This window comes from Lepidochelys olivacea (genome assembly GCF_965140295.1).
Source record: "Lepidochelys olivacea isolate rLepOli2 genome assembly, chromosome: 11".
Classification (NCBI taxonomy): domain Eukaryota; kingdom Metazoa; phylum Chordata; order Testudines; family Cheloniidae; genus Lepidochelys; species Lepidochelys olivacea.
In genome coordinates, this window is record NC_140421.1 from 4,727,505 (window position 1) to 4,749,737 (window position 22,233).

The 22,233-nt window shown below is 39.4% G+C and overlaps 1 protein-coding gene across 2 annotated transcripts in view; it reads right to left on the minus strand.

Moving 5' to 3' along the window:
• Positions 1-1,793: 1,793 nt before the first annotated feature.
• Positions 1,794-22,233, minus strand: part of XRCC5 (X-ray repair cross complementing 5) — a 74,837-nt gene continuing 54,397 nt past the window's right edge. For both annotated transcript variants that reach the window (XM_084643649.1, XM_084643650.1), the window contains exons 17-21: positions 13,421-13,530; positions 12,588-12,684; positions 11,013-11,080; positions 4,815-4,886; positions 1,794-3,931 (exon numbers count right to left, since the gene is read on the minus strand). In XM_084643649.1, coding sequence (XP_084499775.1) covers positions 3,917-3,931; positions 4,815-4,886; positions 11,013-11,080; positions 12,588-12,684; positions 13,421-13,530 — 362 coding nt within the window. In that variant the 3' untranslated portion in view covers positions 1,794-3,916. The remainder of the gene's footprint in view (positions 3,932-4,814; positions 4,887-11,012; positions 11,081-12,587; positions 12,685-13,420; positions 13,531-22,233) is intronic.

Here is a 22,233-nt window from a genome sequence, read left to right on the forward strand (position 1 = left end):
CTTCAATCGGATGCATGCAGTGGAAAATACAGTGGGGAGATTTTATATACACAGAGAACATGAAACAATGGGTGTTACCATATTTAGCTTGTGATCCACTATGACTCCAGATCCCTTTCTGCAGTACTCCTTCCTAGGCAGTCATTTACCCATTTTTTACGTGTGCAACTGATCATTCCTTCCAAGAGGAGTACTTTGCATTTGTCCTTATTGAATTTCATCCTATTTATTTCAAACCATTTCTCCAGATCATTTTAAATTTCAGTCCTATCCTCCAAAGCATTTGCAACTCCTCGCAGCTTGGTATCATCCATAAACTTTGTTCTCTCTATGCCATTATCAAAATCACTGACGAAAATATTGAACAGAACCGGACCCAGAACTGATCCCTGCAGGACACCACTTGATATGCCCTTCTGCTTGACTGCAAACCACTGATAACTACCCCTGGGAATGGTTTTCCAACCAGTTATGCACCCACCTTATAGTAGCTCCATCTAGGTTGTATTTCCCTAGTTTGTTTATGAGAAGGTCATGCGAGACAGTATTAAAAATCTTACTGATATCAAGATATACCACATCGACCGCTTCCCCCCCTAACCACAAAGCCTGTTACCCTGTCAAAGAAAACTATTAGGTTGGTTTTACACAATTTTTTCTTGCCAAATCCATGCTCACCGTCCCTTATCTTCTAGGTGTTTGCAAACTGATTGCTTATTTGCTCCATTATCTTTCCAGGTGCTGAAGTTAAGCTGACTGGTCTGTAATTCCCCGGGTTGTCCCTATTCACCTTTTTATAGATGGGCACTATATTTGCCCTTTTCCAGTCCTCTAGAATCTCTCCCGTCTTCCATAACTTTTAGAAGATAATCACTAATGGCTCAGATATTTCTTTTGTCAGCTCCTTGTACCTAGGATGTATTTCATCAGGGCCTGGTGACTTGAAGACATCTAACTTCTCTAAATAATTTTTAACTTGTTCTTTCCCTATTTTAGCCTCTAATCCTACCTCATTTTCACTGTCATTCACTACGTTAGATATCCAATCACTACTAAACTTTTTGGTGAAAACCAAAACAAAAAAATTATTTAGCACTTCTGCCATTCCCACATTTTCTGTTATTGTTTCTCCCCTGGCCCATGGAGTAACGGGCCTACCCTGTCCTTGGCCCCATGTCCTTGCAAGGTAATGGACTCAGTGATGCAGCAAGTCTTTTACATCTTGAACTATTACAATCGTAATGATGGGAGAGTTAAAATGAATGAAAGAGTCTCAGGTACGTCCATTTTGTTTCATTTAATACCTTCCTTAAATCCTTGTTCACCTTCTTCAGATCTAGCAACTCTGAGTATAAATGTACTGTGCAAGCAGCAGGCTATCCCGTGGGATACCACCATATTGACTTATGTATGTTCACTGTTTGTTTTTAATCCTGGCTCACAGAAGGACTTCTAAATCCCCCTGTGGGCCTGGCCAAGACCATTAAATATCTCTGTAAAATGGGGATACCTACCTCATGGGGGTGTTGTGGGGATTAATGTTTGTAAAACACAGACAACAGAATCACACTTGACATTTATACAGGGCTTTTCACGTTCAGAGCTAGCTTTACTTAAAATGAAAACTGTGTAAGAGACCACCTTCATTAGGCAACCTCCAGTCTTAAGAGGCCACCCCAACAGTCATAATATATCTCTTCCAAAAAGGTAGGAAATAGTCTATCATGAACTGATTTTAGCCGATATGGTTCTAAAGAATGCCAAAATGGGTTGAAAAAAAAGCCCTTGAAATATTGTATTAACCAATTTTTTTAATAAGAAAACTAAAAACCAGCCAGTGGACAACATGGATATTTGATATAAAAAACACTCAAAAGAATGGATTTGTAGCCAGTTATATTTATTTAAAATTATAACAAAATATTCTGGGGGACACTATGGCTCTGGTGATTCGGCCAACAGTCTATTTGCTGCCAATCAGCCCCAGGGGAAGCCAACTGCAAAGGATGCTCTCAGATTTTGGCAATTAATTGATCTTTAAATATTCATGGTAAATAGGCCCAATGGCCTGTGATGGGATGTTAGATGGGGTGGGATCTGAGTTACTACAGAGAATTCTTTCCTGGGTATCTGGCTGCTGAATCTTGCCCATATGCTCAGGGTTCAGCTGATCGCCATATTTGGGGTTGGGAAGGAATTTTTCTCCAGGGCAGATTGGAAGAGGCCCTGGAGGTTTTTCGCCTTCCTCTGTAGCATGGGGCACGGGTCACTTACTGGAGGATTCTCTGCTCCTTGAAGTCTTTAAACAATGATTTGAGGACTTCAATAGCTCAGACATAGATGAGAGGTTTATCACAGGAGTGGGTGGGTGAGATTCTGTGGCCTGCATTGTGCAGGAGGTCAGAAGAGATGATCATAATGGTCCCTTCTGACCTTAATATCTATGAATCTATGAAATTCATTCTGAACTCAGTGTGGGTGGCCATCATCCACATGTGACCCAAACGTGGGGCAATGAGAGAATAGGGTAGAGAGAGTGTTCCTGTGTGGCCAGGAAGGGAGAGGAGACACTGTGTTACCTGAACCTGGAATCACTCTATAAGAAGTGCAGACATTCCAAACCAAAGCTCATTTTAAGCATAGCCCAAGTCTTACAGATTACCGTTGTCTCAGCCTCCTTCCATATAGTATGCTTATGTTAACAATAACAAGACGACACATTTTTAACAATGAATAAGGCGTTAAACTAATCCCAGAAAAAGTGTTTGCAGTATAAGTCTATCATAGGATATCATGACCAAGTAACTGGTTCCAAGCAGAATTCAGGTGTCTTCTCAATCCTAACTGAACCACTTACTTCACTCTGGTTGCTTGTGGCAAGCACTGTGTGTAGCAATATATCTTTTGGAATACCATAATCATCTGTGCTGAGTACTTTCAATTTTTTAACTCTAAAAGATTCCTCTGAAGCTTGTTAGCAATTAGCTGCAATGCACAAGAGGGGAACAAGTGACTCATTCATTGTGTTAGCACTGAGATAGCTAAGATAAATGCACCAGTTAAAGTCTGTGGAGGACCTGAAGGTGCATCAAGCAGAGAATGAGGCCTTCAAGTACATTAGGAGAACATAACAAATGGATGGTGATGGTCCTCACTGAAATAGGCAGAGACTGAAGAGTAAAATGAAAGATAACTTCTAAACAACACTGTTACTGTCTCATGCTGGGAAAGAGGATCCAAACAAGAAAAACAAAAGAATAATCACTGATTGGGATATACTGTGACAAATTAACATGATGGAAATATTTTGCTGTGTACTGTAGACTCAGTTTTATATTTTGAGCGAATATATTATGAATCTGTGGACTGGAAATATTTTAAGTTACTCTTTTTAACCCAAAATACCTACTTGTATTCCCTTTCCTGATTTGACAGAGACCATGAAAAGTGATGTCTTTCTTCCTTTATAATTAGGAAGCTACTGATTTACTCTTACTAAAACTTCCTCTATATTATCTTGTGATCTCACTCCGACCTTCATACTTCATTCTCTCCAAACAATACACCAATGATGTAAGACATCAACACTGGCCCTCACTAAAATTTAGTGGTGGTTAGCTGGAATCTGAAATACCATAGTAACATTACAATATTGAGAGTGAAACAACTTCTTTTTAGAAAAAAGATTTACTACAGAAAATGTACAGAAGATTGAAATAATCGACATTAAGTCTTGTACTAACTGCAGTTGATTCAGCTCTGAGGTTTATACCAAACAGAAGTGCCTTTGAAACTGCTGTTCTCTCTCAAGAAACCTCTACCAACAGAAGAATGGATGATCCATCTTCTCTTCAATGGCTATTTTATGCCCCCTGCCACAGAGTTCTTCAGAGGTCCCCATATATTATCCAGCCACTTACATCATGTCCAGCTGCAAAAGAAAATGATAAATTTGGAATAAGAGGCACTGGCTTCAAGTTATTGCTCTCACAGGTTAGGTAGGGATGGCAATCAGAAAACAAAGTATGTACAGCCTAACGAACTTGGATACACACTTTATGATAAAATATGAAAGGCCTGTGGAATACTCGTACTCTATATGTCTTCATGAATGAGCAGAGAATCAGCCAAAACTGTATTACCATAAAGTCATAAATGCAATGTAAAGATTTTTTTTTTAAGCTACTCAGCACAGCGCAAATGAAGAAAGCTTCCAGCCATGAAAGTTCTAAGACTGGATGGACTATTGGCTGAAGCCTTGCAGATATGTTTCATTTGTAATGACTCCGCATGAAAAAGGGGGAAAAAAAGAGGCTAAATTGTTTATACATAATAAACCCATTAAATGCTTGAATTTCCGCAAGCCTGTCTGTACTAGGTTAATTGAGCAGATTAAAATATGTTTTTCTTAATGGTTTTTATTTTTCAACCCACACAAATAGCTGCTCTACAGCTCAGGCTTTCCAAAGTGTTGTTACATTAAATTATAACAATTTGCTATCAAAAGAGTAGCCTGATTGGCTTTTTTTTTTTTTTTTTAAAACACTGGGAAGGAGAGGATTAATCTATGTAAACAGCACAAGTGTAACAACACAGCCCAGTGCCTGCCATTATGACACTACTATCTGGTTACATTTACAATAGCAACTAAGTATTTCATAGGGGTTCCTTTGTGCCTTAACTCTTTATGTGTTTTCTAGGACACAAGTCCATGGCAAGTCCTCACCCCTGTTGCTTTTAAAATCTTATCCCTCTCACTGAAACAATCCAACTACTTTAATCATAAAGCCATATCATGTCTTCGTGATACTTACTAAATCATCCACATCACCACCTTCACCAGCCATTGACGGAGCTTCAGCTGGTTTTTCTTTGGGGGCCAAGAACTGGAAAAAAAAATGTGTTTGAGTTATGGAGACAAAAGTCAGCCACTTAGCATTAAATGAATGGAAAGTATTTTGACAGTGTAAACAAAACAAAACAAAACCCCACGTGAGCTGAGAATTCCATCTAGAAAGACTCCAATAATTACCGCTGAAGTTTAGTTCAAGTTTTCATCCTCATCACCAACCTGTAGCACTTTAAAGTCAAATCTCAGAAAATTTCCTCAGGACTAAGGATGAGGGGTGCATATATACAGGGAGTTAAGATAATTTTATGACCAAGAATGTTTGCAGCTATGAATGCTTAAAAACAGCAACAACAAACATACAGACGAACAACAAAAAAGTTACTTTTCCCCTTCATAATAATTTAAACATATGCAAGTCTACAGACTAGAAATTTTTGCTAAATAAAATCCAAGGACCAAATCCTGGTTCCACTAAACTCAATTACCTGGATCTAAACAAAACCTCAAACGTGTAGGTGGTTAGAATGATTTTCTTTATCAAATAGATCTTTACATAATGAACGTGCCCAAACATTAAAAAGAAAAGGAGTACTTGTGGCACCTTAGAGACTAACCAATTTATTTGAGCATAAGCTTTCGTGAGCTACAGCTCACTAGCTCACGAAAGCTTATGCTCAAATAAATTGGTTAGTCTCTAAGGTGCCACAAGTACTCCTTTTCTTTTTGCGAATACAGACTAACACGGCTGCTACTCTGAAACCTGCCCAAACATTCTATCTCATTAAGCCAGTGCAACTCACTAGATGCCCTCCACTTAGCGTATCATATCATAAAAAAAGGGTAAAGATAACTAGCTCAGATGCTATGATAATGAGGTCCATATATACATAGCTCCTAAAGTGTAACTATCTCTAAGTTATTTCTCTCTCTTACTATTTGTTCCATTACTTTATAAGGGCAAGAAGTTATCAGCAATAATAGCAAAGAAAACACAAAAACAGAACATGACTTAAGTGAATTGTGTTCCACAGTCTGAAGATCTTAGTATTAGTTAATATTATTTTAGCAATTATCCTAATGGAAAAAGTGGAAATCCCCTCCTTCTCCACAGCTGGGCCACTTAAAAGAAGACTGTACATAACACTTGAGAATATGTATCTGGGAACAACCCTGCCCTAGATGAGAAAGTGGCAGTGGAGATGGACTAAAGCATCTAATATTACAGGAATTTTTCCAGCATTGTCTTCTGTAATTTAAGGGTACTGCAGCAGTGGCTCTAGGTAAGAAGCAAAAGGAAATTTTTTGTCTGAGAAGAATTAAACTTAAAACAGAAGGGTTGTAAATACCTGTTTGAATTTTTAGCTGGTTTTCATTACACTAACACAGCTGGCTTCTGAAGCAGATCTCTGATTATCTGAGGACTTCAGATTTAATAATTTTATTAAGTTAATGTTGAAGTAAAAAGAAAACGGTACAGAGTTTAGGCATAGAAGTTTCTGGTTATCAGGGAATAAGATACAGATTATCAAGGGGTGCGAAATTCGGTTTAGGAGCGGTGGCGTAAGGAATACATAATCTGCAATCTCCCCGATCGGAGGTAAAAGTTTAACGGGTCAAAGTACAGACATTGAGCTGTGGGGGTATGTTGTCCATATAATGGCTATGTTCAGGTGTGGAGTATAATGAGTGGATACGATGATGAGGATGGATCTACCCTCATTTGGTGGGATTTAATGTTCAGTGAGTTTATGGTTCCAGTTCATATGGTCCAATGGAAAAAGTCTCTCAGTCCCTTTCCCACAGTTGATGCACGATGTCGTACCAGCTCACTACAATAAGGGGGATCATGTAAGTAGGTAGGTGAGATAGATACAGTGGGGGATTAATGGTGCTAAATATCTCCATTCTCCCTTCATCTGAAGTGTCAGATGTGTAAATAAGGGTAACAATAAATAGACAGGTTTCAGAGTAGCCGCCGTGTTAGTCTGTATTCGCAAAAAGAAAAGGAGGATTTGTGGCACCTTAGAGACTAACCAATTTATTTGAGCATAAGCTTTCGTGAGCGACAGCTCACTTCATCGGATGCATGAAGCTCACGAAAGCTTATGCTCAAATAAATTGGTTAGTCTCTAAGGTGCCACTAGTACTCCTTTTCTTTTTAATAAATAGATACAAATCAGAATTAAAGTAGGCGGAGGTGGTAGAATGCCCCTTTTTTATATGATCTGAGCATTATCCATCACTGTTAAGACAGCACTTCACACTTAGGCCTGGCCTACACTTAAAAGCTACGTCTACATACCTACATCAATCAGGGATGTGAAAAAACCACATTCCTGACCAACAACTACGTTGACCTAACCCCCAGAGCAGACACAGCAGTGTTGTGGAAGAATGCTTCCATCAACTTAGCTACCTTTGCACAGGGAGGTGGTGTTTCTACACCAACAGGTAAACCCCTTCCCTGCTGGGTCAACGCTACAGGGTTCTGCTGGCATAACTATGGCAATGCAGCTATGCTGATAAACTCTCTGCAGCGTAGCCATACCCTCAGAAGAAGCAAAAATGTGTTTTTAAAAAATGTTCCAGGAACAACATAAATCACAGCTCTGGAAAGGGGAGGAAAAAAGGATTTCAGCAGTTACCCTGGCCTTCTAATATCTGCTGAACTCTACCACCATCCCAGGCAGTAATCTAGTCCCTCATTCTCTGAACCCCCTAATCCTAAATCCCCAAGGAGAGTGGAAAAACCCACACACCAGAAGCATATCTACTGGTCCCAATTTTTTTTAGGTCTCTTCCTCTGACCCACTCTCCCAGCTTCAGTGTATACAGAAAGTTAATTTAGAGGGAAAGGACCCTGTATCACATCCACCAGAATAAGAAAGAAATGTGACGTCACTTTTTAATCATTTTTGTATACAATATCCACCTTACTTGTCTCACTATCCAAAGGTTAGATCCTTTTTATATTTGAATAGCAGATGCCGAGAACTGTATAGAAACTTTATTCTACATCATAACATAACATCATAATCATTTAACATACACTGCTCAACTTATCTTATTGCCTTTGTAACTGAGGCAACACAAATAGGAAAAGGTTACAGAGCTGGAAGGACTACCCAGTGCCAATACACTATGCATTCATGCACCTTTTCCTACTGGTTTGAGTCTGGTAGTATAGAACACATATAATCAAACTAAAGTTAATGCTACTGTCAGCTTTGAAAGGGTTTTTTCACCAGAGCAAATCCCATTTTACATAGTTAATTGACATCAGATAGGATCTGTGAGAGTTGCACATTTGTTCAGAGTTCTCAGAATTAACATTTTACTCTAAACTAGGTGTAAATAACACTTTACAATCTAAGGAAATCTGAGATGAAAATTTGCTTAGCAATAAACTGAAGCTTTAAGTTTCCATCAAGTACTAAACATCTGCAATTGATTTTTTCTGACAAGATCTGTTTTGCATTTATGCTGAAGCAAATTACATATAATAGTTGTGCTGAAATCCATTATCTTTCCCAAAGTAACCAGAAAAAGCACTTGGCAAGTCTGATCTATTAACCTATCATCTCTATGCTCTAAAGAGTAACTTCCCATCTGCATCATTACAGAAAAGACTAGACAATGAGACCATTTTTCTCAATGAAGGAAAGTAAGGAAATACACTAGAGCAATAGAGTTTATCTAAAAGAAAAAGAACCCCAAAGGCGCTGCCACTGTATTGAATAGCCTTCTGCTCTAATTTTCTCCCTCATGCAGCATTCATATACAGCATGTGCCTTACATCTCATGCTGTACTAATGTATTCTGGGCCTTCTGAAGCTACTCGCATAGTACTGAGTACTCCTGAGCAGAGGTTTTTGTGTTCTCGCCTAAAACAAGGCACTGCCTTGGTAGCACACCTCTCAACCTTCAAAATTACCAGTGCAAGACACAAGCAATCAAAATGTGTGACAAATTACTGAAACCTGTGCTTTGTTGCATGTTGTGACATAACTGACATTAGTGGATTTTAACTATAAAATCTATTTCAAAGTATATTTTCTCAGTGTGTGAATCAAATGAACTGTTTTTGCAATTTGTTACAGGTGGGGATTTAAGGAAAAGGGCCTTGCACAGGATGCTTGGAATCTGGAGAACAATAAAATGCTGGGAATCAGGATTTTCCTCCTGGGTTTGGGAAGGGGGTGTCGTCTAGGGTCAGTAGTGGTTACAGACAAAATAGCCAAGGAAATAGATTTGGCACATTCGTTCTGAAATATAGCGTGGCTGAGACCTGGGTCTGCCATGCTGTAAAACTCTGATCTTTGTTCTATTGCTAGCTATGTTAGAACTGTGCAACATCTCAGTTAACTTATCTTAAAAAATTAGGGGAAATTAATGATAGTTGCCTGCTTTCTATGGTAAGGACATGAGGCCATGGTTAGAAAGGTTGAAATGCACCAAGGAATAGGAGAGGTGAGACCTGAACTCACCGTCTACTAGCCGTTGTCCAATAGATTACTTTGATGGGGAAGCCCTGTTTCTTGCTCCTCCAGAATATTGTTTCACTCAGTGGTGCAGTGAGACAAGGAGCCCAAATTGTTTGCAAGGCAGAATGTACTACAAAATGTATCTGTGAGCTCTGGCTGTAGGATAATGGTTAATTGCAATGTACCACGTCAGCCAGATCTGAGTTTAGTCTACACAGGTTTCTCCCTAGTTTAGATGGGAAGCCAAAAGCAAAGACCTATTACCAGGCTTTGCTTCTGTGTTGTGTGTGAATGGATGCATGGTATTGTACAGCCACGGCAAGCTCAGTGTTTCAGCCAATGGTTGGTTTGTTGTGCTTTCTTTGTTAGCATAGAGAGGGCTTTAAGAACTGAAAGGTAACTTCATGTAGTGTATATTATGGACACTTGGATTGGTTTTGTTCTAGACAATGAAGTTCCTTCGGAGTGAAATGTTTAAGTAACTAATAAAACTAATAACTAAATGCCACCTCTCTTGGTACATGGGGCTGGGAAGAGAAATATAGTTTGCATAGTTATGTATGACCAGAAAAAGGCCATAGACCCTTCCTGGCTGAACCAATTTCTTGACAGCTTTGACAACTCTAATCTGTATATGTATTAGCTTCAGTATGTTGGATTTTCCTATTTCGTTATAGTACCATAGCATTTCATTGACCCCCTTTCTATCAACTTTTCTGTGTTTTTCCTCATGTTAAGTGAGATGTGAACATGCCAAGGTCATCTTAAGGTGCACATATGTCTCTGCAGCTGCTTCAGGTGAAAAGGGACAACGGTCTCCAGAGTACAGCCTCACATCTATTCACTAGACATGAAGCATCTACACCAAACCCTGCTGCTTAATAGTATGAGGCTTGAGCAGTTCCAAGCAGTTTTTTTCAGCTGGAAAGTTGCTTGTATAAGGATTTGTCGTTCATCTTCTTGAAGATAAATACAAAAACAGTCTTGATTCAGCCACCACTGTATCTACTTTCCCTTCAATCTGCCTTTCTGCCTTCACTGGAACAGGCTGCCCTGCATGCCCCATTCTGTCCCTTATGCTAACTGCAGTGCTTTGCACCTTTATTGCTGCCAATATTGTTATGCATAAGGAATACCTTCAAACATTTAACACCTTTTGCTTCCAGTGCTCTGTTGTGCAACATTTACAAAAGGGGAAACTGACACACAAAGGTGTCAGTTGGTCAAGGCCACAGAAGTCAGTGCCAGAGCTGGGATTAGACCTCAGAAGTTCCTGATTTCCACACGCATGCTCTAATAACTAGATTACACTTCTCCCAGATCAAGGAGGACATCATTCTAACAGGTTTCAGAGTGCCAGAAGCCAGCAATGGTCCTGTGCATACTGACAGCCTGTTGCCGCTCCACTAAACTGAGTTCCTGAAATGTTTCATCTGGAAAATATGTCTAGACAATAACACGCCCTGTCTGCAGGCAGTTTGAAACAATATAATACGGTACGCATTAAGGGAGAAATTTCCCCAAGTTGAGGCCCCTTAACTTTTGTTGTTCAAGAACTCCATTCTCCATTCATCCAGGCCCTATTTCGTTCACTTAAAGGTTCGTCCAGATAAGAAAATGGCTTCTCTGGAATAGCAAAGGCTTTAGACAGATAAGTAAAAGTTTAAAAGCAATACCTTTTTGGCTTCCTCATGAGTCACTGAACTACCTTCTGCTTCATCTTTGGAGATCAAAGAAATTCCATCTGAGGAAAATCAAATCATATCAAAATATCATTATAAAGCTTTACCTGAAAACCACTCAATGTTACAAATAGAAAGTGTTTCGAATTCAAACTTCTAAATGTGTCATCACTGACAAAAATAAAATTAAAAAAATCTCAAATTAAAAGGACACAGTAGTTTTCACAAGTGAGTCAACTATGGTGACATACAAGTACAATTAATGCATATTTATACTTTACTGGAGGCATCCATTTAAGTAACTGGATATATTATGACAAATTATTGGGACACTGAAATCATAGATCAAATATGAAATCTAGGGAAAAATTATACTTCAAACAACATACTTCAAACATACAGTAGACCCTCCAACTTCTAATCATCCAAGAGAAGTTCACTTCTGCCACACAAACCAATGTTTACAAGACAGATTATGCAGAAAACACTTTATCTTCCCAATATGCAAATCTCAGATAGTGCAGCTTGTATTTGTAAATTCTTCTTCCTCCCGAAATTGTTCATCTTGCTGGAAATTCTGGTTTGTACTATCTGTAAATTATTACAACAGAACATACCAGCATGACTTTGGTTGGTCCAAATTTCCATTATGAACCCAGTATTTTCAAAGGTTTATTATGTGTCTAATTAAACTTCCTCAAGCCTGTTTTCTCCCTCCCCAGTTTCAACTGGATATGATATTCTTTGTGTGATGTCCTAAGCTGTTACTGTGCACTGCTGAACAACTGCTATGCTCTATCCCAGCAACGGCTGGATTTCAGCAATGGGTGCAAGTTGCCTCTATATGTAGTTGGGAGTCCTTCTGTATGAAAAGTGCTATGCAAAAGCAAATTATATATTACCATACGTAAAATGAAAAGAGGCAACTGCGCATTTAGAGTATATTTTCATAAGCACTCATGCCAAGTAAAGGGAAGAATTTTTAGAGCATCAGGTTTTTCATGCTCATAAAAATCCTCACTTATTTGCCTAGTGCTCCTAGTCCATCCAAATCTTTTAGAAGTATGCTGCCTTCCTCCTCAGTTTAATCATCAGTGCATCGTGTTACTACATATTCCTTCCTGCAGGTCACTCTTACATCACTGAAATAAGTCACTGATCACTTTGTGTATGAGTCTTCTTTGCAGCTTCTGCCATCTGGGAGAGCCTTCCTCTCTCTCTCCAGTGCATCAGCTCTTCGTTTATTTTAAAATGTATCTGAAATATTGTCTCTTCCTTGCCCTACACCATTTAATTTTTCTCTCACTGTGCTATCAATTTACCATTGTAACTGAATTTAACTTGGTATAGCATTCTGAAATACTGTTTATATGAAATCAGTGCAAAACAAAGCGATATAGTAACGAAAGACAAGTTTTACATGGTATGCACCAACTCTCTACACTAGAAATGCTGGTCTGTGTTCATTTTCAGCGTCCAACTGCTAACATGTAGATTCCCCTCACACAATTTACCATTTGAAGAAAAACTGTGTGGGAGATGCAGAGGGAGAGTCAATTGTCATCATACCTTGTATCAGAATCTCCCAGAAATCAGCTAAGGTTTTGTCTTCCACCTTTTCTTTCAGGGCCTGGAGGAAATCATTAAAGCACTGCACCTCTGCCAGCTGGAAAAACAACAACAAAGATAACACAGAAAAATAAAGTTAGCTTAATACCAAAGAGCTGTAATCTTAATGGATCATAAAGACACCTAACATGGGGAACAGGAAAAAAGACATTCCAAGCCATTGCACATTCATCTAGCTCCACTAGAACCAGAGCTTCTAATGTGCAGGGCGTCACAAAAGAAACTGGTTTCAGAGGAGCAGCCGCATTAGTCTGTATCCGCAAAAAGAAAAGGAGGACTTGTGGCACCTTAGAGACTAACCAATTTATTTGAGCATAAGCTTTCTTTCGTGAGCTACAGCTCACTTCATCAGATGCTGTAGCTCACGAAAGCTTATGCTCAAATAAATTGGTTAGTCTCTAAGGTGCCACAAGTACTCCTTTTCTTTTTACAAAAGAAATTGCATTTCACAAAGCTGCACACACCCTTTTGTGACTAGTTTTGTCTAAGAAGATATTTGGAGAATGGCACATTTCTCCTTTGCAACCACTAGGTCTCAGGTATTGTCTTTTCATATTAAGAAGCCACAACACTATCTGGTCCTTATTCTGCTGAGGCCAAAGGACCAAAACAACATTAAAATCTCTTTTAAATTTCCAATGTGGTATAATTGACTTAGGTCTGTTGATCTTGTCCTGTTGCTAGCTTGTCATAATCGCTGAAGCAACATAGTAGGTCTGCACATTATGCCCTGACATCTGACACAGAGTAGAGTTTTCGCATATTATCATTACCTTAATGGCCTCCTCTCTGAAAACTCTAATACAGTTGATGCTCTTCATGTAGTACTGTAAACCTTTAGTTTCCAAAAACTGTTCAATGCGGTTTACCAGCTGCTGGCTCACTGGAAGACAAAAAGAGGGAATGCATGCTTTCAGAAGGAAGCAAATCCTTCTGTTTAGCTGACTGTACTTTGCCTGTTTCTCCCGAAGTCTGTTCTTCTGTAACTACAGCACATCTATTGGTAAAAAAAGTCAATCATATCAATGTTGCATCAAGCTGCTCATCTCACCCAATAATGGAGTCCCTACTCTCAGATACAGAAAATAATCTTAATTTAATATATAAAATTTCTAACAAATCCCAATGTGGCTGAGGCAGGAGAATTTACAACTTGAGATCAAGAAAACTAGCACAGACCCTGCTTGCTTGGTGGACAGTAGAACTGGAGCACCTACTATCAGAAAGTGGAGAGAGGCTGTTTTACTTCACTAAGTATAATGCCTAAACCACCTATGAAAGACACACATTTCAATGAACATGTTAGGTTTTCCATAAGTGGTATAATGTCATAGCTGCAGCAACAGAATAATCTCTGGTTGCTAGACTCTCACTTGTGGATGTTACTAGAGATATCTTATTATCAGGGCCTTCTGAATACATTTTAGCCCTCAGTACAGTCATCTTAATCATTCTTCAAAGTGGAACATAGTGTAAACAATACCAGGGAAGATGTGTCTATATATCTACATTTACATAAATTGTGTGAGAGAGAAAGAGACAGACAGACATGTAATGGTAAGAACTGGAATACCAACTGAATCTTCACTGCTGAGTGACTCAGAAGGCAGACAGTTGTAAAACATATTGGAAAATGTGAAAAGTAAAATGCAAAAAATAAAGACAGTGGAAGTCCTGAGTATTCTCCCACATTTTGTTCTTTTACTTGCTTAATGGTTAGTGCAAAATATTTGCCCAACTTCATCTGCTGTGTACATACACCCCAAAAAGGTCATGGTGAGAATGCCTATTCATTATGTACAGACATGGGCAATGGGACATACCCAGGATAACTCTGACAGCTAAGCAGCAACTCTAGTAATCAGATGAAGGATTTCCCTTTGCGTAAGTTTAGAAAAGGCTCAGATTAAGTTACAGTTTTGCTTTTCTAGTTCTTCTCCATATGTTATACTCATTTGGCGAACTTCTGCATTTTACTGTAATACTGTTAAATACATAAGATTCCCAGTGATAAATGATGCTGTGAAGTACAAAATAGCAGAGATGGATGAGGAGAAGTTATTTAGTTTTCAAATTCTGAAGCATTTCATATTTCATCTACAACACCAATAAAACTAAAACGCAAGTACAATATATAACAAGTCCCAAAAAACATTCTACTTAGACTTACTTACTCAGCAATGTTGTATTTTAAGGCTTGTTTATCATAAGTGCTGTTCAGTCTGCTGAAGCATACATTATATGTACATACTTGCAAGTCCCAATCCATTGCAACTCAGGATAATAACTAAAGCAAATGATAATGCTTTTATAATTTCCGTTAATAGCTAATAAAGACCATCATCACTAGAGTAGTCATTATAACATACAAACTCCATAACCAGTTACTCAAAAGGTCTGCTAGAACTGAGATCATATAGGATATTTTAACAGGTGCTTTCAGGAAACCACAGTCCAAGCATACCGTCAGGCTAAAAAAGAATTTAAGAAGTAAGTGTAACTAACATGTCTTATTTCTATATATATTTGCTAGAATAATCATATATTAGTTGCTTCCCTCTTCTCCTCCCCTTCATTCTGATTATCTGTCTATCTTAGGCTGTCAGCTTTTCAAGGCAGGCATCATGCCTTCTTTATTTGGACAGCACTCGGCACACCATGGGAACTACTGGACACATACAATAACCAATACATTATTCTCTCTTGTTACTTATGATGCATACCCCAGTCCCTCTGATGGGAAGACAGGATTTTTCCCTAACTCTCTTACATGCAGTAGACATAAGCTTGTTATATGACAACACATGGTACTGATTTTCCATTGGATTATCTCATCAAAGCAGTGGACACCAACCCCGAGGTGTGCTGAGGCAAGCTAGAGCAGGGGTTCTCAACCCTTTTTTTCGGAGTCCCCTCCAACATGCTATAAAAATGCCACAGCCCACCTGTGCCACAACTGTTTTTCTGCCCAGCCAGTAGATTAAAAGCCAGGGCCAGCACTAGGGGGCAGCAAGCAGGGCAATAGCATGGTTGACAACCACTGAGCTAGAGCACTGGGAAAAGCCAAGAAGGATAGCACTGGTAGACACAATGGTTTAAGTTTGGGGTCAGAGAAATACAGAAGATTCCAGAACTGTTGAATCTGTATTCTACTCCTCTTTCACTCTTCTCCAGACTCTAAACCACATATGCAACTAGCCACCGGTTTCATGTTCTGCAAAACACTCACCTGAACTTAGTTTAAAGGACAATAGCTATTCTGACAAAGGTTGAAAAACAAGAGGCACCCCACACTCTCCCCATTATCTGTTGAATCTATGATGTCCATAGAGGAGGAAATGTACGATGGTTCTGTACAATGCCTGGCTGATGGCACAAAAAAATTGAATTCAAATACACAAAAGGCTCACCCCTCCTCCACACAGGATGGTCACAACACTTATTTATTTATTTACTTTACCAGTAACTAACAAACTAAATTGAACTCCACAAGTTAAGTCAGTCCATTTTTTCATGCTTAACGATTTTCTCATTAAATGTTCTAATTTCTTACAAATTGCACTAATAAAAGCAAGTCCTGCTGTTTTTTTCCCCTCTTTCCTTTTAAATGCTGCCTTTTCATTGATGTGTTAAATTAAAACCCCAGGCACTAAGAGAGTATAATACGAGTCTTTATTGTCAGAATGATTCCTGCACACTGCTAGGAATTATCAGACACTTCGTTTATTCTTTTACATTTCTTTCTTTCTTTTTTCTTTTTTTTTTTTTTAATTTCTGTAGCATTGTTAGGCATCAGAACATGGAATTTTATATGTTAGAAATCTTGGACTGCTACTTTGTGAGATTTGTCCTAGGGGACTTAAAAAAAACCCAAATTGTGTCATGATGCAACTTTATAATCTGAGGAAGGGGCCGTACCATAATTTTAAGTGAGAGTCTTTTAATATGATGGGAGAGCCTGGTCAAAAACAAGTCTGTCCTCAGATAGAAGAGCAACGATTAATGAACGTTACATGCAAGGACACAAGCGTCCCACAGTCCCTGCTCCGGCTAGTCTACCTAGCGATTGATTTTAGGCTGCCATTAGATAGAGAGAGCAGAATACAGTAACTAAGGATTGCACAAAGTCGTTCATAGTGGATTCTGCTCTTTGCCTCTGATAGGTTTGACAGTTCCGCTTGTTATTTCTTTCCTTTCCTTCTCCTTCCTTCCCACCAGCCCCCGCTTGTGATTTCTTGGTTTTGGTTGTCATGGGAAAGCTTTTGTGCTTTTGGCAAAAGATGAGTTTTGCAACATGCTCTGATAAGACTCAGGTGTCCCTTCAGTCTTATCTCCTGCTGTAGGTCATTCCACAGATGGGGGCTCTTGGCTAAGAATACCTTATCTCTGGCCTCTCAAGCTTCATCCTGGACACAATTAGCTGAACTGTCCCAGAGAAGCACAGCTGTCTTGGTGTCTTTTGATCGGAGAGTTGGTCTCTGATGTACCATATATGGGCCCCAAACACTGAGGGCCTTTAAGAATGGACACCTTACCTGATCTGAACTGAGAGCCTTTATCCACTTCAGAACATTGGTGTGATACATTCTTTTGTAATTTTTCTATCTAGAGAGAAGGACTACTACATTTTGCAGGAACTGGAATTCCTGTGTTACCCTGACCTGCAGTCCCAGTTGTCAGCATTTTCCCTCTCACCGCCAGAAAGTTTTGGTCTTCCCTACTTCTTTCCCATGGTACAGCTGATTGGGTTATATAAGGAATTGCATGATTATATGACAGGCAAACTACAGAATCAGATATTAGAGAAGGAGAAGAGCAACTAATTCATCCAGTCCATCTCTCTGTCAATGGAGGAGACATTCTCTGTTGCAAGATACATTTACTAGTGCTTCTACCTTTAGTGAAGGTTTCAGAGTAGCAGCCGTGTTAGTCTGTATCTGCAAAAAGGAGGACTTGGGGCACCTTAGAGACTAACAAATTTATTTGAGCATAAGCTTTCGTGAGCTACAGCTCACTTCATCAGATGCATTCAGTGGGGAAAAAAAAAATGCATCCGATGAAGTGAGCTGTAGCTCACGAAAGCTTATGCTCAAATAAATTTGTTAGTCTCTAAGGTGCCACAAGTACTCCTGTTCTTTTAACCTTTAGTGAAATACGCTAGATCGACTCCACTGGAGACTGCTTGCCTCTTTTTATCCACTGCATAGCAGCCCAAGCTTGCTCACGCTGCCCTGACATGGAGGGGTTACCCCACTGCTGAAAGTGCAGGTCAATTTCTATATATCTATTCAGTTCAGCCCTTGTCCTCCTTGCCAACAAGGGTACTGACTGGCATCACCTGAGATGGTTGTTTTGTGATCCTAATACAGTTCTTAGTAAATAAGATTCCATATCAAAATACTCACCATCAGATGATAAAACTTATCAGGCACTATCAACTAGAGCTAGCTGATCCACAAATGAAAGGCTCCCTTCCCCATAACCAATCTCCTGAATCATCCAGTCTCCAATCATAATGATTTGTAAGAAATGACAGTGCTCAGAGTAAGAGCTCATCAGTTACAGGAACTACGAACAAATATTGAACTGTTACACCATGACGATCATCAATTTGTAACTCAAGCACGTGAAGAATTAGATTCTAACTGGAAAACTGTTCTGCTTTTCAGAGACTTCCATCATCAGGTGTAAGAGGTGGCATTTAATTTAGGAATGGTTCCACGAACTTGACCTTCAAGGAATTCTCAATTCCTGTTTGTGGGCATGGCTACACTTGCAGATATAGAGTGCTGTGAGTTAAACCAGCCCTCAGAGAGCGCAGTAGGGAAAGCGAGGTAGTGTGTCCACACTGTCAGATTCAAGCGCACTGGTGTGGCCACATTAGCAGCTCTTACAACAGCCACAGAGAGCAGTGCATTGTGGTAGCTATCCCAGCATGCAAGTGGCTGCAACGTGCTTTTCAAATGGGGGGTGGGTGGGGAGTGTGACAGGGAGTGTGTTGTGTGTATGTGGGGGAAGAGACAGTGTGTTTTGGGGGGCTGAGAGCATGTCAGCATGCTGTCTTGTAAGTTCAGACAGCAGCAGACCCCCCTCTCGCCCGCCTCTCTGTCTCAAACACGGCATTCCACAGTAATGGTTTGCTTTATCCCACAGCAGATAAGCATGCCGGCTGTCAGAAACGGAGCTTTGAAAGGGGATATCCGCATTCCTGCAGCGATTCCAAAACAATGACAAGAGTGGCCACTTGACTTGCATCCGATGAAGCGAGCTGTAGCTCACAAAAGCTTATGCTCAAATAAATTGGTTAGTCTCTAAGGTGCCACAAGTACTCCTTCTCTTTTCACTTGACTTAAGGAGATTATGGGACGTTTCCGGAGGCCGATCAGAGTGCAGTAATGCAACACCTTGTTCACACTGATGCCGGGGCGTTTCAGCCAAGGCGCAGCAAGCTTTATGCTGCTCGTGGAGGTGGATTAACAGGAGCTGCAGAGTCCAGGCGCTCTAAGAAAGAGTGGACAGGTCGTGAGTTAGGGCGCCCAGGGCTGCTTTAATGCGCTCTAACTTGCAAGTGTAGCCAAGCCCACAAGGCTCTCCAAGTAGTTTCTTGCACAATGCAACTACCATACCTCAGTAAAGTGTCACCTTAGCAGGTAAAATCAATCAAGCAGTAGCTACTTTGTTCCAAGACAATAAACATACATACAAGTTCAACTTCTAAAGTCCTCAAGCCAAGTAGTTAAGAAGTAAGAACTGCATTGCTTTAAAGACGCAGTAGTAAATAAACACGGATATATAATCTTGTATTGTGTTTGGGCCAAAACACAATACAACATACAATGCTTGATTAGATATTGAGGAGAAATAGACTACATACAATGACAGGTATAACTGGTAGCAGCTAAGCGACTGCATTGGGTGACCGTTAATCTGCAGATAAGAGGCAGATTTACAGAGAACTTCCAAGCAATTTAATACATAAATCTTCTAATGGCTTAAGTATTTTCATCAAATCAGTCATGGATTTTGGTATATCTGGCAGCAAAGTACAAACTATCTCTGATATATGAAAGATACCCGGGGTGGTAAGCAAACAGGTGAACTAAAATCAAATACATACCAAAAAGGAATACTAGTGTCTTGTAATAAACCTTAAAAATCTTTGTTGCACTTCTTTATACAGAGATGCTTATCAAGAAAGTACCACCCCAGTTTGAACATTTGCTAAATTTCCAAATCAAATCTATCATCACAGCAATTCACTTACTAACATGAAACAATCTGATGTAAAACCACCTGGATATAATTTCTACTTATGAGAAGATTTGCAAAGCTATGGAAACACTATGAGTCTCCTAGGCCTAGCAGGATACTTGCTGGGATCTATACATGGGGATGTGATGCACTGACTGACTCTCTAATGTCATTTCTCTGCAATGTCTGGGAGTAAGAAAAATTGACAACATTGCAACAAGCAGAAAGACTCAAAGAGTGACAGTGGTATTACTAATTCTTTCTAGGCATTTCTACAGTGCTCTTCACCATAAATTCCACAGCTGTAATTGCAGCAGTGCCTCTTTACTCGGAGAACACTGAAAGTTCTTCTAATCTGAACTGATTGCTGGACATCAGACACCACATTGCCAGAACCAGCATGTGTTTTGGCCACAATGGAGGCTGTCAGATAAGATTTTTGCTGCTAACCAACTGCAAGGAAAATTCACAGAATAAAACAAAGATCTTTGCACATTCTTTTATCAATCCAACTCAAGTCTGTCAGCAACCCTAGTCTCTGGGGACTTATAAGAAAATATGGCTGTCAGGATAAGATGTCCACTATTATCCAACAATTGGAGAATAGACAGCATGCTTGTAAAAGTCTATCCAGGTAAAATGATGGTCAACCCTTTTGGCACTATAATGATGGCAGGGTGCATAATGTCCCTCCTGTGTTTCAGACTTTTCTTTGCAGCAACGGTAGGTGAAGCAACTCGTGATCTATCCCGGGAGTAAAGACTAGATTTCACTCAGAGAAACTAATCTATTTTATTTGCATGCACTGACAAAGTTGTCAGAAGCCCATATTAGAGGAACTGCTCTTTGTGGATGACTGAGCACTTGTAACCTACTCTCAGCAAGACTGCATATTATGACATATTTGTGGCCATGAACAGTAAACAACAGAGTGAAGCTATTTGAAAAAAAACACAGGCTATGAAAAATGCCCGTTTCATCCGCAATAATTATCACACCAGTAAGTTGGCCTCCTCAAATACAGCAGACCATGTCAGCCACAAGTGGTACTGTACAGCGACAAACTACAAACGCTCCAGTTACAAAGTGAAGATGATTATGGTTTGACAACAAATTGGAGTGCCAGTCTCAGAGAGTGCTTCTGCCCCTGCCTGTTTGAAATTGGGACAACGCTTGTGCCTGTCTGAAATCAGGACATTCTCTAATCAACCCCAATAGATACAATATACTTTCAATGAGCTGGCTTCTGCTAACTAAAAGGGTTACACATTGTGTATACTGTGAAACTCAGCACATGGCCCTCTGTTTACTTAGCACGCACACTGCTTTCTTCCATGAATGCCATAAAGCTAGAGCCCACTCTTGTGAAGTGCTACCATAGTCACTGCACAGGACCAGCTTGTATCCTTCTTCGTGTCTTTAAAACAAAAAATATTCTGTCAAGCCTTTCTGAAGGGTTTTTTCATGCTTGGGTTTTTGTTGTTGTTGTTTTAACCTGGGAAATACCAGAAACATCAGGTCCAGGCTTCAATGGTTTTGCTGGAGAACTTGCTGGGGATGGTGTAAGATGTGTATCATTAGTGTCCTCACCTTAATAATGGAGACAGGAGGTGGTGGCGTGGTTGATCTTTAAAATACTACTTTAACACCTATATAACTTTAAATGTCTAAAAAATACCTTCTTTTCTCCAAAATATTAAAACAGTCAGATTAAAAATCCTTTCTCCTCTTATTAGCTCAATTTTTATTCTCTTAGCTCTTGCACAGTCATTTGACTAGGTCTTCAGTCAGCACAGGGGGGGTTTTTTTATTCCATGTTTTTTTTTTTATTTTTCATTAGAAATTGAGATTCTGCCTGGCATGGAAGATTCTCAGGCATTTCTTCTACCTCATAAAGAAGCAAAATCGAACACAATCTCTTTTTTCTCTCATTTGTATGTCAGATTTTAAAATAATGAAATGGAGGTTGGTATCTGGCTACTTTTTTCAATAAACTATTTGAATGTCACATAATATATCTTTCTCTGCATAGGGGATTTACATTTCACATTTCCTGCAAGAAAAAAATATTTCCCTCCTTAAATATGATATCAAAAGAATAATGGAGCTGTAGCTCATGAAAGCTTATGCTCAAATAAATTTGTTGGTCTCTAAGGTGCCACAAGTCCTCCTGTTCTTTTATCAAAAGAATAAAAATCCAAAACCATTCAGTAAGTTGAAGGCAGGGTCCACTATTATACACCACAAGAAAGCAATATATCAAGCCATTAAAAAGTATGTCTGTAATTTTTTTATATATCAAGCTACTATTAAGGCTTTTCACAATCTGATGAGG